This window comes from Camelus ferus, chromosome 13 (assembly GCF_009834535.1).
Source record: "Camelus ferus isolate YT-003-E chromosome 13, BCGSAC_Cfer_1.0, whole genome shotgun sequence".
NCBI classification, from domain to species: domain Eukaryota; kingdom Metazoa; phylum Chordata; class Mammalia; order Artiodactyla; family Camelidae; genus Camelus; species Camelus ferus.
The window spans coordinates 995,805-1,009,869 of NC_045708.1; the positions used below are offsets into that span (position 1 = coordinate 995,805).

The 14,065-nt window shown below is 65.8% G+C and overlaps 1 protein-coding gene and 1 long non-coding RNA gene across 2 annotated transcripts in view; one reads left to right on the forward strand and one right to left on the reverse strand.

The window, feature by feature from the left end:
- Positions 1–1,456: 1,456 nt before the first annotated feature.
- On the forward strand, positions 1,457–9,848 carry LOC116668220. The gene is made up of 2 exons (XR_004325283.1): positions 1,457–6,819; positions 7,342–9,848. It is a non-coding gene; the product is annotated as an uncharacterized LOC116668220 (long non-coding RNA).
- MORN1 (MORN repeat containing 1) overlaps positions 9,216–14,065 on the reverse strand; it is a 52,631-nt gene continuing 47,781 nt past the window's right edge. The window contains exons 14-15 of the mRNA XM_032494971.1: positions 11,388–11,434; positions 9,216–9,417 (exon numbers count right to left, since the gene is read on the reverse strand). Coding sequence (XP_032350862.1) covers positions 9,269–9,417; positions 11,388–11,434 — 196 coding nt within the window. The 3' untranslated portion in view covers positions 9,216–9,268. The remainder of the gene's footprint in view (positions 9,418–11,387; positions 11,435–14,065) is intronic.

The following is a 14,065-nucleotide window of genomic DNA, read 5'->3' on the forward strand; positions in this document are numbered from 1 at the left end:
GGCATCTCTTCTGGGGCAGGTGTCTGCTCAAGGTGCAAGAACACGCCTGGCTGCAGGGATGGGAACTGGCGGAGGGAGAAAGGGACGACATTCCACACCCCAGGGCCCTCCGAGATTGAAGTGACCCCAGTGCTAGGGCTGGAACAGGGTTGGGCATCAGAGCCTGGGCAGCCGGCAGGGTCCATCCTCTTACTCTCCCCGCCCTTCCATCTGTGTACTCCTCCGCTTAGCGCCTGGGGTTCCCGCGGGCACTGGAGGCTGCAGGAACCCGGCAGGGTGGCGCGATCCCATGGATCCGAACCCCAACCCTGCCCTGCCCTTGGCGGGGCCTTGATCTGGGAGACGTGCGGCTCACACCCCAACTTCCTGTTTCTAAGAAAAAATAGTCCCAGAAAAGGCTCTGGTGGTTTGCGGAGGAGGCTCCCTGCCAAAGTCTGGGCTGGAGGGGTGTTGGGCCCAGAGGCTGCAGCCCGTTCCCGGGCAGGTGTCACTGGCCCCTGTCCCTGAGGCCATCTGCCTCTCCCCCACAACTGCTTCCCCAGGCAGGAAGGCAGTGGCCGGCTCGAGCTCCTCCGCCGGCAGCAGTGTGGCCCCCACAGCAGTGCACGGTGGCCTTCCTGCAGGCACCTCTGTCAGGACATGGGCCTCACCCCCACCTTCCTGCAAACCCGTGCTTGGGGTTGGCGATGGGCCGGGTGCTAAGGGTAGAAGACAGCGCTGTAGGGCGCCCGGGCTGTCCCCAGCACAGGTTTAACCCGCACCCGCGAGATCTCGTCTCCGGCCTGACGCCAGGGCCTGCCCCCTGCCTTGGGGTACCCCCTCCGGTCGGCTGCGTGCCAGTCTCCTCCCCCTTCCCCGCCCATCCCTGGGGGAAGGGCGGGGGCGAGGAAGCCTCCGGAGAATTGTAATACTGGTTCCAAACATTCCAAATTCCTGCTCCTTCTGGCCTGGCCGGAAGCCGGGCTGGGGAGGGTGCACAGTCCCCACGCGTAGGCCCCCCAGGCCCGAGGAGGCCGGTGAGCCGTCCGAGTGGGGGGGGCCCCTCGCAGGCCCTTCTGGGGTGAACGTAAGCCCTTTTGCCGCCTGTCTTCCACGCGGCTCCGTGTTCCTGGCTCGGAGTCCAGGATCGCAGGTACGGGGCCCACGCCCTGCGGGTCAGAGGCCGGACACCCCCCAAGGCCGAGCAGCACCCCAGGAGGCCCCTCCCAAGGCACACAGGTCTCGGATACCCCGCAAACGCGCCGTTGGGGGTACAGAGCGCGAACCCGAGGTGCACCCCAGCACCGGGTGTCCGTGTGGGCCCCGGAGCCCAGTGAGTCAGGCAGAGTGTGTGTCACCGCCGGGGTGAGTCACTGGGAGGGTGTGCGCCCCTCGTGGGCGGTGCCGGGAGCCTGGGGGCCGGGCCGCAGGGGCGGGGGGGCGGGGCCTTCGGGGCCCCGCCCCCCAGTCGGGGCAGGACAGCTCCCCCCACTTCCTCCCGTGAAGCTGCCTGGTGAGGGCCAGCGAGGCTGGAGAGGGCAGACGGGGGGGGGGGGTTCCTGCGCCCCAGGCCCCTCGGCCGAAGGGGCTTCCCGAGTAGGGCGGGGCGGCGGGAACGCGGGCGGCCGGGGTCCGGAAGGACAGCGTGGCTGCCGCGGCCCCGTCCCGCGGCCTCAGTTTCCGATTGCGCGTCTACAGAAACCCCGACGCAGCCCGCGGCCTCCGGGGCCCCGCCGCCCAGTTTCACTTCCCCTCCCCCTGCTCGGCGCGGGACGCGGGGCTCCGTCCGCCTCCAATTCCGACGGGGGCGAACCCGGGGGCGCTTCCGGCTGTGGGGCGGGGTCGACAATGAGGTTACGACGGGGCGGCCCGCCCCAATCCGGGCCCCTCCTCTCCACGCCTGCGCCGGGAGCGCGGGTAGCGCCGCGCGGTTTCCCCGCAGCCGCGGGGTCGATCCCCTCCCCTGCGAGGGGCGGGCTCGGGCTCAGGCTTGGGTGGGGACAGAGTGTGGGCCTGGGCACTCCCCGCCCCGCGAGCCGCTCGGGGAAGCGGGGCGGCGCGCGCTCGGGAGGAAGAGGGGAGCGGGCGGCAGGAAGTGCCCCTTCCCCCCGCCCAGTCCTGATCATGGTTCCCCCCGCCCGCCCAGCGCGCGGGGGAGGAGCGGGATGGGGGGAGAGGGATACCCTGGGGGGAGGGGCCTCGGGGGCAATTTGGGCTGGAGCCCCCCCCCCCCAGCTCAGGGCTAGGGTAGGGGGTCCCCGCGCGCTCCGAGCGTCTCCCTTGCGGGGGGGCGGGGCGGGCGCTGACGTGGGCACGTGTTCGAGCGCCGCGCGGCCTGGGTAGTGGGATGGGGGGCGGGGGGGTGTTGATGCGACCCCCGGCGGCGGAGGCGGGAATTGCAGCTCCGGGCCGAGCGCGGGGAGGGGCGCCCTCCAAGGTCCTCATCTGAGTCCGCCCTGTCTGCGAGGTTCCCACTCAGCTTGCTGGGGTGCCCTTTTTTCGGGGGGGAGCTTCCTCGCCTTTATACCAGATCCGGAGGAAAACCCGAGCCTTTAAGACCCCCAGTCTTCCCCAGTGGGAAACACGTGCCCACTGGTGGGAACAGCGGCCTTGCGTCTGGATCTCTGACACCCGGCTCCCTGGAGGCCCTGGGCCTCGTCAATCCTCAGTGCCTCCTGTCCAGGCCAGCAGGCCCAGACTTGACCCTAGTCACTGATGGGGTCGGTGTGTGCACCTTCTCTGGAGGTGGGGGCAGGCCAGTGGCTGTCCTCTCTGAGCTCCACCTCCCTCAGCCCCCAGGGTGGCCCAGGAGCCTGGACCCTGGCTGGGAGGTGGGGTAGGGCCTTGCTGAACGTGACCCCAGAAGGCCCCACGGTGACCTGCCTCCTCCCTTCCTCTCTCCTCTAGACCTGGCCTGCTCTGTGCCCCAAGCCACACTGTCATCAGGACAGTAACCTCCTTAGTCTACACACCCTGTCCTTGGCACTGTCACCACTACCTGCCCCCTCCCCTTTCCACACCCAGGCCCAGCCTGGTCTTGTCTCTGGGCCCTCCCCCTTCCCCCCCCAACCCCGACTGCCTGAGCAGAGCCTGCTCCCCTCTTCTCCCTCAGCGCACAGCAGGCCCCACTTCCTGCTCGTGGCCAATCTCCTTTGTTTCTCAGAGCCTGTGTGGTGCCCCCGGAGTGCTCCTAAACCCATAAACCCAACCGTGGCATCTACTCGAAAGCACCTCTCCATTTCTGCCCAACTTTTGCCCTCTTTCCTAGCTGGGTACTCAAGAGAGAGTTTGATAAGGACTTGCCCGCCGAATGAGAAGCCCCTGGGGGGCCAGGGGTGGGCAGCACGCCCCCTATTCCCCTCCCCAGGCTGGGGCCCCACACGGGGCTCTGGAGCAGCATTAGTGGGGGCGCCTGGTCCTGGCTCCCACCGTTGGTTGTCGGGGGGGTCTGGGAGGGGGTGGCTGACCCCCGCGGGGGGTTACCAGAGGTTTGAGGAGGGTCCTGTTCCAGGGCCGTGCTGGGGTGAGGAGGGCTGGCCTGAGGCTGAGCCCGGCACATCTGGCAGGCCCGGTCGGCCTGCCTAGCCTGCCGATGACAGCCCTATTTATAGTCTCCATCAGAAAATGCCCCTGGCTGTGGCAGTGGGGCGCCCGCTTGTGCCTTGAGACCCGGGGCCTCGTGCCAGGAGGATCGTGGACTGGGGCAGCTGTGGCCCGTGTGGGTTACTGCCTGGCCTGCTCACTCCCCCAGCGGCCACCTCCAGGCTTGCTGAGGGACCGAGGCAATAGTGGGCCCACAGCCGCCACTCCCCACCTGCCTCCCAAGGGCCCCTGTGCCCACCGCCACCCAGTTTTCCATCGGAGAGGTCGTGGGCTGGCCCTGCCCTGAGAGGACAGGGCGGGAGGGGGAGGCCCCAGGCAGCTGTCTGCTGTCGGTTCTGAGAGCTGCCTGTCCTGTGTGTGGCGGTGGTCTTGCTGAAACAGGCCTGGAGGCCCCGCCAGCTCCTCCAGGACAGAGGGCTCCCAGGGCAAGAAGGCCGCTCTGGGCAGGCGGTGAGCTTGCAGGGCCGGCCAGGCCACACAGGAACCAGGCTGGCGGGCTGGGCACCCAGGCGCCCTCCAGGAAGCCCTGCCTGAGGGTGGCAGGGGTTGCTCTGCACAGCTGGCCTCACCACCCGCCTGGCACCAAGACCAGGCGGCCTGCCCAGGCTGCAGAGAAGGGAGGCCTCCCCCGGGAGCATCCCGGGTGACCCGCCGGCCAGCAGGAGCGGAGGCTGGGAGGAGCTGCCTGTGCCAGGCGGGGCTGTGGGAGGCGGGCTCTGTCCTGCCCTGACTGCCAGGCCCCTGCTGGGTGGTCTGAGGGGCTGTGTTTGCCAGGGCCCTGCTGGGAAGTGCGCTGGGCAGGGAGGGCAGGTGCCCCGCCTCTCCAGTCTCTCCGTCTCTCTGTGTCTCTCTGAATCTGTCTCTTGCACACGGACTCCAGTCAGGGAACGGTGTATCGCCAGGGGCTCAGGCGTCTGGTTGTCACTCGGTAAATAGCCATGAAGCGTGTGGACCATCCAGAGCCAATGTCCCCCACTCCCAGAAGTCAGAGGGCAGGAGGCGGGACCACAGGGGCACTGAGGCCCAGGGGAGAAGGGGGCCCTCTCCCTGAGTCTCCTGGAGACTGGGTATCTTCCTGGGGTGTGAGGTGCGTGGTTGGCAGCCTCATGGCACCCCTACCCCAGCCTGTCTGCCTGCCCCACCCCGGAGTGGAGGAGGGGGCTTCGGGGGCCCCCTGGTGCACTGGTGCTGATTCCCTGGGAGCCTCCGAGAGGCCCGCCTCCCTCTCAGGAGAGGGCCCCCCAGGTCTCAGGCTAGAGGCAGGCACAGCGCCCACCGAGCCACCTCACTGAGGCGGCCTGGTGGAGCCTTGCCCTGCCTGGGAGGAGCTGCCTGCTGGCCGGCCGCTGGCCACGCACCCAGAACTTGCGGCGCGTTTTCCACCCCTAGCCCCCAGGGTGGCAATGTGGCTGCTCTGCCCGAGTTCTGGGAGCAGTGACCAGGTCGAGGTCACTCCCTTCCCTGCAGGGAGGACCCACGAACCCAGCAGGGCTCCAGGCGCTCAGAGTTCCAGAGGAGAGTTGTGAGGGCCGCCCCCCAGCCTCGGCCCTCCTGCTGCTCCCACCCCAGGCTCTGGCCCACCCCTTGACAGTGAGGGGCCCTCTGAACCGGTCACCGCACCCGGCCACACTGCCTCAGGGATCGGCCGGACCAGAGATGTGGGCCAGCCCTCCGCATCTCCCTGGGGCTGGCCGTTCGGGCTGATGGGGTGGCAGCCCAGTGCTGTCTTGGACCCAGAAGCCGGGCTGGAGGGATGTGGGAGCTGTGGGGGCCTGGGGGCAGTCCCGGGGGCTGGGCCTGTGGCCACCTTGCTGCTCGGACGCTTCGTGGCCCGGCTGGACACTGCCCCTGGGGACCCCCCCCTCCAGCTCTTCCTCCAGGAGGACCTGGTGGCTGGACCAGCATCGGTGGCCTCTGCTAATCCTTTTTTTTTTTTTTTAAGAATTCAGATTTTGTGCGGATTTGCTTGTGGGACACAGTGTGAGGGACAGTGTGAGGACTGGGGGTCCTATTTTAGGGCAGGGGGTAGGCAGAGGACAGTGCACTGCACCCCGGCAGTGGCCCTGCCCCCTGCACTCCCCAGGCTTCTGCAGCCTCTGCTCTCAGACTTTGGAAAGTAGGAGGTTTCGCGGGTCCGGCGTTTGCAGAGACTGGAAAGCCAGCTTTGCTCCAGGTCTGTGGAGGCGCCCGTGGTGGGCAGCCCGACCCCAAGTCCCCCCAGGCCCGTGTCCGGGTAGGGCGGCAGCCCTGAGCTCGGCGCCTTGGGTTCTGGGACTGCAGGCCACGGTGCTGGCTCAGACCTCGGCCCTGGGGGGTGTGGGGGTGGAAGCGGTGATTAGGTTTTTATTTATTTACTTACTTAAATGGAGGCGCTGGGGATTGAACCCAGGACCCTGTGCGTGCTACGCATACGCTCTACCACTGAGCTGCAGTTTGCAGTGTTCCCTTCCTAAATTGAAACGTCATTTTCATTGCTGTTACTTTGACAGAACCATGGTTTCATCTCGAAGGGTAAAGAGAGCTGTGGAGTGAGCACAGGCCCAGTGGCCAGTGACACTGGGATGAAGCTGTCTGAGGGGGTTTTCCAGGGCACATGGCCCTCTGGCTGTGGCCATGCACTGGGGGCCCTGCCCTGGGCTCTGCCCCACATTCACTCAGCTCACCTGCCACACCCTCTGGGGGGGGCTTTGTCTCCTAGCCCCCTGTCTATCCATCCACTTTGGATAGGACAGAGCCCCTAGAGCCCAGGCACCATGACACGGGAGTCAGTGGTTCCTAACAATGGGCTCCTTCTGGGGACCCACTGCTGGGACACCTGCAGCCCATCCTCTTCCGAAGACACTCAGAGGCGGAAGCCCTGCAGAACCAGGCTGGCAGCCTCTGTGGTCACTTGAGCCTGTGGAACCAGAAGGAAGCTGGCAGGTGCGGCTTGCTCCAGGTGCCCCCACTGCCACCCCACACCTTTGACTCAGAGCTACATCAAGTCCCTCATCATGGAGGTTCTGGAACCCCCTTCCTCTCGCTGGCCTGAAGTCCTTCACGTCCCCACGGTGGTCTGCCGCTGCTGTCAAACCTGGTGCCTTGGATGGCTCACTGCCCACCCACTCCACCCGGTCTGGGAGCCGGGACCCAGCAGAGGTGGAGAACCACCTGGGACCAGGGCTCAGCTCCCCCTCCTCCTGCTGGGGGACCAGCTCCATCCAGGTACTCCACCTGCCAGCTGTGGACTGTATCGAGGTAGGTGGGTTGTTGAGTCATACCAAGGAAAAACTGGGTGGGAAACCCCCTAAGGGAACAGCAGGAAGGGTGAAGTGGTGGGCGGGCCCAGGGGCGCGGCCGGGAGGGCCCGCTGGCCCTGGTTTGGTTTTGATGTAGGCTCCCCTGGCCTTTCAAGTAAGAGTGAGATTACTCCACGTAGGCCTGCCTCCTGCAGACAAAGGAGCTGCTGCTCTGTCCATCCATAGCCACCCCCACCCACACCCCCTCCCCTGTCCACACGCTCGCCTCCTCCTCCACCATCTGCCCGTCCTTCCCTTAATTCATCCTGCCATCCATCGGTCTGCCCACCATCCGCCAACCTCACTCATTCTTCCCTTCACCCCTCCATCCACCCTTCCTCCACCCACCCATCCATCTCTCCACCCACCCACCCTCCATCCATCCCTTCACCCCTCCATGCACCCACCACCCTCCATCCGTCCCTGCATACACTCCTCCGTCTGTCCATCCGTCCATCTGCCCTTCTGCCCATCTTTCCAGATGCTGGGCTTCCCTGCATCCTGCACATCTCTGCCTCTTTGTCTCCAGTGCCTCACCCCATGCCTGGCACGGAGTGGGTGCTGCACCGACTGGGTGCTCCAGGTTCACCCATACCTTCGGTGGGTACCTACTGAGGGCTTCCCGTGGGCTACATGCAGCACTCTGTTGAGGCTGTGCAGGTGAACAAAACTGAGAAAAGTGCCTGCTGTTTGGGAGAGTACCAACAAGACAAACAAGCAGGAGGCATGGCATGCTAGCTCGTGACACATGAAGCGGGGGCAGGTGAAGCAGGGAGCGGGGAGGAAGTGCGGCCGGGGGTGGGGGCAGGGGGTGAGGCTTTGGAGCACACAGCCAGGGAAGGCCTTGTGAGGCGAGCAGTTCAGGCAGAGCGAAGGGCACGTGCAAAGGCCGTAAGACAGAAGCACGCCAGCTTGGCTGAAGGACCGCAGGGAGCAGGGGAACAGTCAGGGGCGGGGCAGTGAGCTGTGGGTCCAGCTCTGGTGGGGCCTGAGGTCCTGGTGGTGACTCTGGGGTCGTGAGCTGACGTGCCCTCTGTGTGGAGAAGGGGTCTCGGGGGCAGGGTGAGTGCACGGCCTGTGGGACGGGGTCGGGCCAGGGATATGCTGTGAAGACTTATGGGGTCGTCGGTGGGCCACAGGGCAAGAGAGAAGGGAAGGCAGGTGCCGGGGACTTGGGCCTGAGCACCAGAGGACCGTAGTGTGTGGTCAGCGGAGCTGCAGGAGCTGGTCTGGGGCATGATGGGTCTGAAGTACCCTGGGCCCCAGTGGAAGCTGGCCCGTCACCACTATAGCCCAGGCCTTGCAGCTGGTTGTGTGGGTCTGAAGCACGGGAGCGGCGGTCTCCAGGGAGGCGTGGGGGTCGGTGCCGAGGACCAGGAGGCAGGTGGGCTCCCGGGGAGGTAGGGACCAAGTGCAGGCTCCAAGGCCGGGCATCAGGGAGGTGAGGGGGCAGCGGGGGCGTGGGGGGAGCCCCTCGGAGTGGGGGCAGGTGCTCCTGCCGTGAGCACTGAAGTGGGCTGGGGTCCTCGTCAGGGAGGCGGGGGGGGGGGGGCGGGAAAGGGGTGCTGGACGGAGGATGCGGGGCCAGTAGGGTTTCTGGACAGTAAGCGGCAGCAGCGTCTTGTGGCTGGGGGCCTAACGGAGGTCCCCTTGGGCCCAGAGGCCACCGAGCCGGCGAGGGGCTGAGGGTGCTGGGTGTGCCCGCCCAGTGCTCATTCCTCCGTGATGGAGGGGTGGTGGGCTTCGAGGCGGAGGGGTGAGCCCAGCCCACCTGGCGTGCGGTGCAGCCCTGGGGGCCAGCAGAGCAGGGATGCGGGGTGCCTGGGGTGTGGTGGGGCTGCACGTAGAGGGGCTGGCACCTGAAGATCCCTCCCCCAGCTCCACCATGTGGCTGTGTGTCTGGCTGCCCGCAGGCCTCGCCGGCGTGTCCCCTGCTGTTACACCCCCACGCCCCAGGTGCCACGGGTGCATTTTAGAGGAAGCTGTAAAATCCGCGAAGTCGTCCCTGCAGACACGGCAGCCTGTTTCAGGAAAACTGATCACCTGCCTCCTGCCTCCTGACTTCTCATTTGGGAGGGTCCTGACACCCCCAGCCTGCCAGCCGGGCCCCCGAGCCACCCTCCAAGGCCGGGCTGGTGGGGAGGAGGCAGCGCTGGGGCGGCTTCCCCCCCGGGGCTGTGGCCAGGGGACCTGCCGCTCGGCCAGGGGCTCGCTCTGGGGAGGGCGTGATGGCGCAGACCTGCCCACCAAGAAGGGCACTGGCGACCACCAGCAGCTGTGCTGGGAAGAGCCCGCACACGTGTCCAGCTGTGCGGGGAGGGGCCACGCCCCGCGGGTCAGATGCGACTCGGAAGCGAGTGTTGAGCACTTTATTAAAGCTGGTGGCGGTAGGTACATCGGGCGGCCCCCTAGCTCGGGGCTGTGAGGTCTCCTCCAGGGACATGGGGCCGCTGGCCTGCGCCCTTCGCTGAGACCCGGAGGTGTTTGAAGGCGGTGGGCAGCGTGCGGCCCAGGAACGGAGGGGCGGTCACGTCCTGGACCATGACGACGTACTCCCCTGCAAGAGACGGGCACTCGACTCGCTCCCCAGCTGCCCCCGCCTGCCAGGCTTCTGCCCCCCCAGAGCCTCTCTACCCCTCGTCAGCGGCACCCCGAGCCCCACTTCCTGATCTGGGGCTCCTGACTCAGGGCCCCTCCGGGGCTCCGGGCCCTTCTCCTCTGGGACCCTGGGACCTGGTTGCTGTCTTGCTTGGGTGGCTGGCTGTACAACAGAGGTGGATAAATGACTTTGGGGTGAATGAAGCCGCCTCCAACCTCAGGACACAGCTCAGCTCCACAGGGTGAGCTGCGTTCAAGGTCTCCCCTCCTGGCCAGTGGGGCTACGTGGCTGAGGGCAGCCGTCCTTTTGAAACTACTTTCCTATCTTTTTAGGAGAAAAATAATTCACTTTCTCTAAAAGGCTTTTTAAACATAATTAGCCTCTGAAGACACGCTTGTCCAGTTTATTTTGTGGGGAGGGGCTCTTGGGGTGGTGGGGGCTGGGCGATGCAGGAGAGAAGGAAAGCCGTCTGCAAACTGTCTGGAGAGTTTCAAAGTTGGAGAAACCATAAAAAAGAAAATAAGGAATAACAGAAAGCGGGGTTGCCCTGGAAACCGCCCCTCCCCGCCCCGGGCCCGCTGGGCTGGCACCGGAGCTTGGAAAAAGCTCGCCGGGCTGGCCTGGGCTCCCACCAGGAACGCGGCCGCAGCTGAAACAGGGCGCGGGAGTCGGCTCCCACCGTCGGAGAACATTCCAGCACCCGGGGCTGAAGACAGGGGCGGGCCGCTTCCCTCGCTGCCGGCTGCCCTCTGACTCCAGCCAGCCCGGGGGCTGCGGACGCCCTGCGTTCCTGGGGCAGGACGGGAAAGGGCCTCTGGGGCTGGCAGGAATTTGCTCAGCCCTGAGTCAGTTCCTTCGGAAGAAACCACGGTTCTGGGGGGCCGGGGGGCCTGGGAGGGGGCCCACATTCCACAGCCGGGGCACCGGGCCTCCCTGGCCGGCCTGGAGGAAAACCACGCATGGCAACACCGCAGTGTTTCCAAGCAGCTGGTTTCTAGGTGTTCCCAGGAACACACAGCACCCCAGCCCACGGCCAAGGGCGCCGCTGCAGAGCCGGCGAGCTCTGAGCGGGCAGCGGCCGCAGAGCCGAGCCCCAGCCTCATCTGACCTTGGTCCCGGGGCCCTTCTCCCAGCAGATGGGAAAGGGCCTGGCTGGGGGCCACCTTGCGGCCTCAGAAACCACCAGGGCCTGGCCCCAACCGCCACGTGGGCCTGTTGTGGGCCTGGGGCCCAGTGTCCCTGCCAAGCCTGGTGTGGCCTGGCCCACGTTTCAGAGACTCGGCCATTCACCTGGCTTCGCCCCTTACAGCCTGGAAATCCAGCCGATCCCCAGCTGGCCTCTCCCAGCCAGAGCCCGGGAGGGGGCGGGGCTGTTGCCCCCCCCCCCCCCGCTGGGGTCCCAGAGTTCTGATGGGGTGACCTTGGTGCCGGCCCTACTGGCCAGTCCGCAGGTGAGTGTGGCTGCTGTTGGGATAGCCAGTGCCAGCCCAGAGCAGGAGGTGGGGCACTGCCTGCAGCCTGGGCCCCCTCCGCCCCAACACAGTGGCCTGCCAGCCTTCCAGTCAGGACCCCAGAGACAAACAGCCAGGAACACGCGCCCTGGCTGAGGGGACACAGAGGCACCCTGCCCGGCACCCGCAGTCCTTTGAGAGGCCAGGCCTTGGTGAGGCCCGGGGCCTGTTGCACACTCTCCACCTGCCAGGGCAGTCTTCGTGCTGCCTCGGGGCACCCGGGCAGCCTGCCCAAAGCCCTGGGGGCTGCCCTCCCAGTTCCCGGCCGCCCTCATCAAGACAGCTGTTGCATTTAGGGCCATGCTTAGAGGACGGCAGCAGGCAGCCCGTCCTCAGAGCTCAACACAAATGATCCATTCGGATCATGGAGCCACAGCGGGAGACACCCCCGGCCATGTCCACCCACTGCCCTCCTACCTGGGAAGGCCACTGCTGCTGGGTCTGCCATGGCCGCCCTGTCAGGCCTGCGGGGAGAAGAGGAGGCCCATGAATGCCCTGCTCAGGATCCCAGGCATCCAGGGGCCCTGAGGACAGCAGAGGCCTCAGGTGGGCCCGCACACGACCGCCCTGCCCCGCTGGGCCCGCACACGACCGCCCTGCCCCGCTGGGCCCGCCTCTCCTTTGACAGGCAGTGCATACAAGCCCCCTGGCTGCTCCACCTGCACCTGGAGGGAAGGGTCCCCACTGGGCCTGCCCCCTGAACCTCACCATCTACACCCAAACGTGCTCATGGACAGACAGACGACTCCCATCCCACAGCCTCAGAACTTAGATGTCGCTTCAAGAAGTGGGGCTCGGCCCTGCCTGGAGGGCTCACAACGCGGAGCAGACGGACCACTTGGGAAACAGCGGACGGGGTGCGCGGAGTCTGCTTGAACAAAAGAGCAAGAAGGGACGGGGGCAGCTGGGACTCCGTGGGGTGGGGCGGGGGTGCTGTGTGCCCTTGCGAGGCAGGAAAGAAAATGCAGCCGCGAAGCTGGGAGAGGGCCGAGCTGGGGGCAGGCCCGCCCGTCCTGGGGATAGAGACTCACTTCTGGCCGCAGCTGCATGGCCCCCAGACCCCACCTCCGTGCTTCCATCTGGGCCACGCAGGCCTCTGCCCTGCAGTGAGTGATGGGCCCACCCTGCTACCCACAGGGAGGGCCACCTGTCTGGGTGGACCTGGCTGTGTCCTGGCCGGGTCACCTGCCTGGGCTCTGCCTTGGAGGGAAGTGCGGGTGGCCCCACGCGGCCCTGTGGCCCTAGCTGAGCCCGGGCCCGCATCCCCGGTTTCTGCCTCTGAGCCAGGCCCTTGGCCTCCTCCACTCCCCTGGGGGACAAGGGAGCCGGCACTGTGTGGACGGCCAACCTGAATCCTGGGGCCGCTAGAGGCACAGGGGTCCCAGGTGTACCAGGCTGGGCTTTGCCCTGAATTCTCCTGGAGAGGGACTTGGGGGAAGCCAGGAGCCCCCACCATGCCCTTTGTGGCTAGTGGTTTCCGGTCACCAGGGCCACGGTGAGTGCTGGGGCTCCTGGCACCGGCTCGGTGACCTGTCAGGTTCTGACCCCTTGCCAGGCTGAAATACCACAGGCATGGTTTGGGTGATAAAAAATTAAGGACAAAAGATTTTTAAATTACTTCATTTCGAGTGGGGGAAAATGGGCCTTGGCTGGGACCCAGGAGCCACGTTAAAGATTCTGAAGTGTGGGGAAGGAGGGAAGGCAGATAAATAATTCAGCTCTAAGAATAACCAGAACCTGTCAGGCTGCCAGCTTTAAGAGAAATAAACGGGGTTACAAGAGTTCTGAGAGTTTTTACAGAACCCCCAGGGCTTCGAGAAAGCAGAGGCAGAGCCAGCAAGGAGCCGGAGGCGGTGTGGAGTGACCGGGTGGTTCGCATAGACCCGAGGGGTCAAGGCCCGGCGGGCGGCCTGGAGACCCGCCGCTGAGCGCGCCGCTGTGGCACCGGGCGGGGGTGTGCGGGGAGGTTCTGTCAGGCCCCAGAGACTTCGACTGGGCACCAACTGTGCACACAGCGCTGGGCTGAGCCCCCAGGAGTCAGGAGGGAGCAGAGCTGGGACGCCAACGAATCCACTCTGACTCTAGGTCCGCGAGAAAGGGCGCTGAGGAGACTCGCGACCCGGGCTGGGGAGGGGCCATGCCTTCCCTTCACCCGTGGTCCGTGTCCTCATCTTATGTTTCTGGTGCCTGAGGCCCGTGAGTGTCTGGGATCTGTGGGTTTATCATTTTCATCAAATTTTTAAACATTTGGCCATTATATTTTCAAATATTTTTTCCGCTCCTCCTCGCCCCACCACCGGGAACCTCCGATGCTGTGTGTGTTTGGCCTCCTGAAGTCTCACGGTTTAATGAGCAAGTTCTGCTTTCTGAGTCCAGTCTTGTGCTTCTCTCTGGGTTTCGCTGCGGATGGCCGTGTCCTCAAGTCCACGCGCCCTCCTCGGCTGTCACCTCTGCCCCACGCGGTTTCATCTCTGGGCGTTTGACTCGGGGTTTTCATCCCGTCCGCGTCCCTGGGCTCCGTGTCCTTGTCTGCGGACCCCTCCTTTGTGCCGTCCGGGCCAGCCTCGGTGGGCTGATTCTTCCCCTGGTTGCGCGTGCTGCCCGCCTGCCTCGTCTGTGCGCCTGGTGGGACGCCGGACGCCGTGGACGTTCCCCTCCGGTGCTGGGGCTTCCGTGCTCTCATCAAGAGCCTCGGTCCCGTTACGTTACTTAAACACAGTTTGAGCCTTTTGGGTCTTGCCTTTAAGGTTTGTTGGGTGGGGTTTCAGGCAGGGTTAATTATACCCCACTGTCAGGTGGGACCCTCGTGAGCACCCTGCCAACGCCATTGAGTCCAGCTGTCGAAGCGGGCACTGTCACAGGCCTGTGTGCACTCGGGACCGGACTCCCCTGTCCTCTCGGTGGTTCTCTCCCGGCCTCCAGCACGTTCCTCATACCACGCGCTGATCCCTGCTCTGCAGACTCTGTGGCTCTCTCCTCTCTGGTGCTCCGTCCTGCAAACTCTTGCTGCCTGGGCTTCCTGGGACTCCCAGCTCCGTGTCTGCCCTCCGGGGACCCCTGAACCCGCCTGGGTCCTCTGCTGGCGCTGCAGCTGG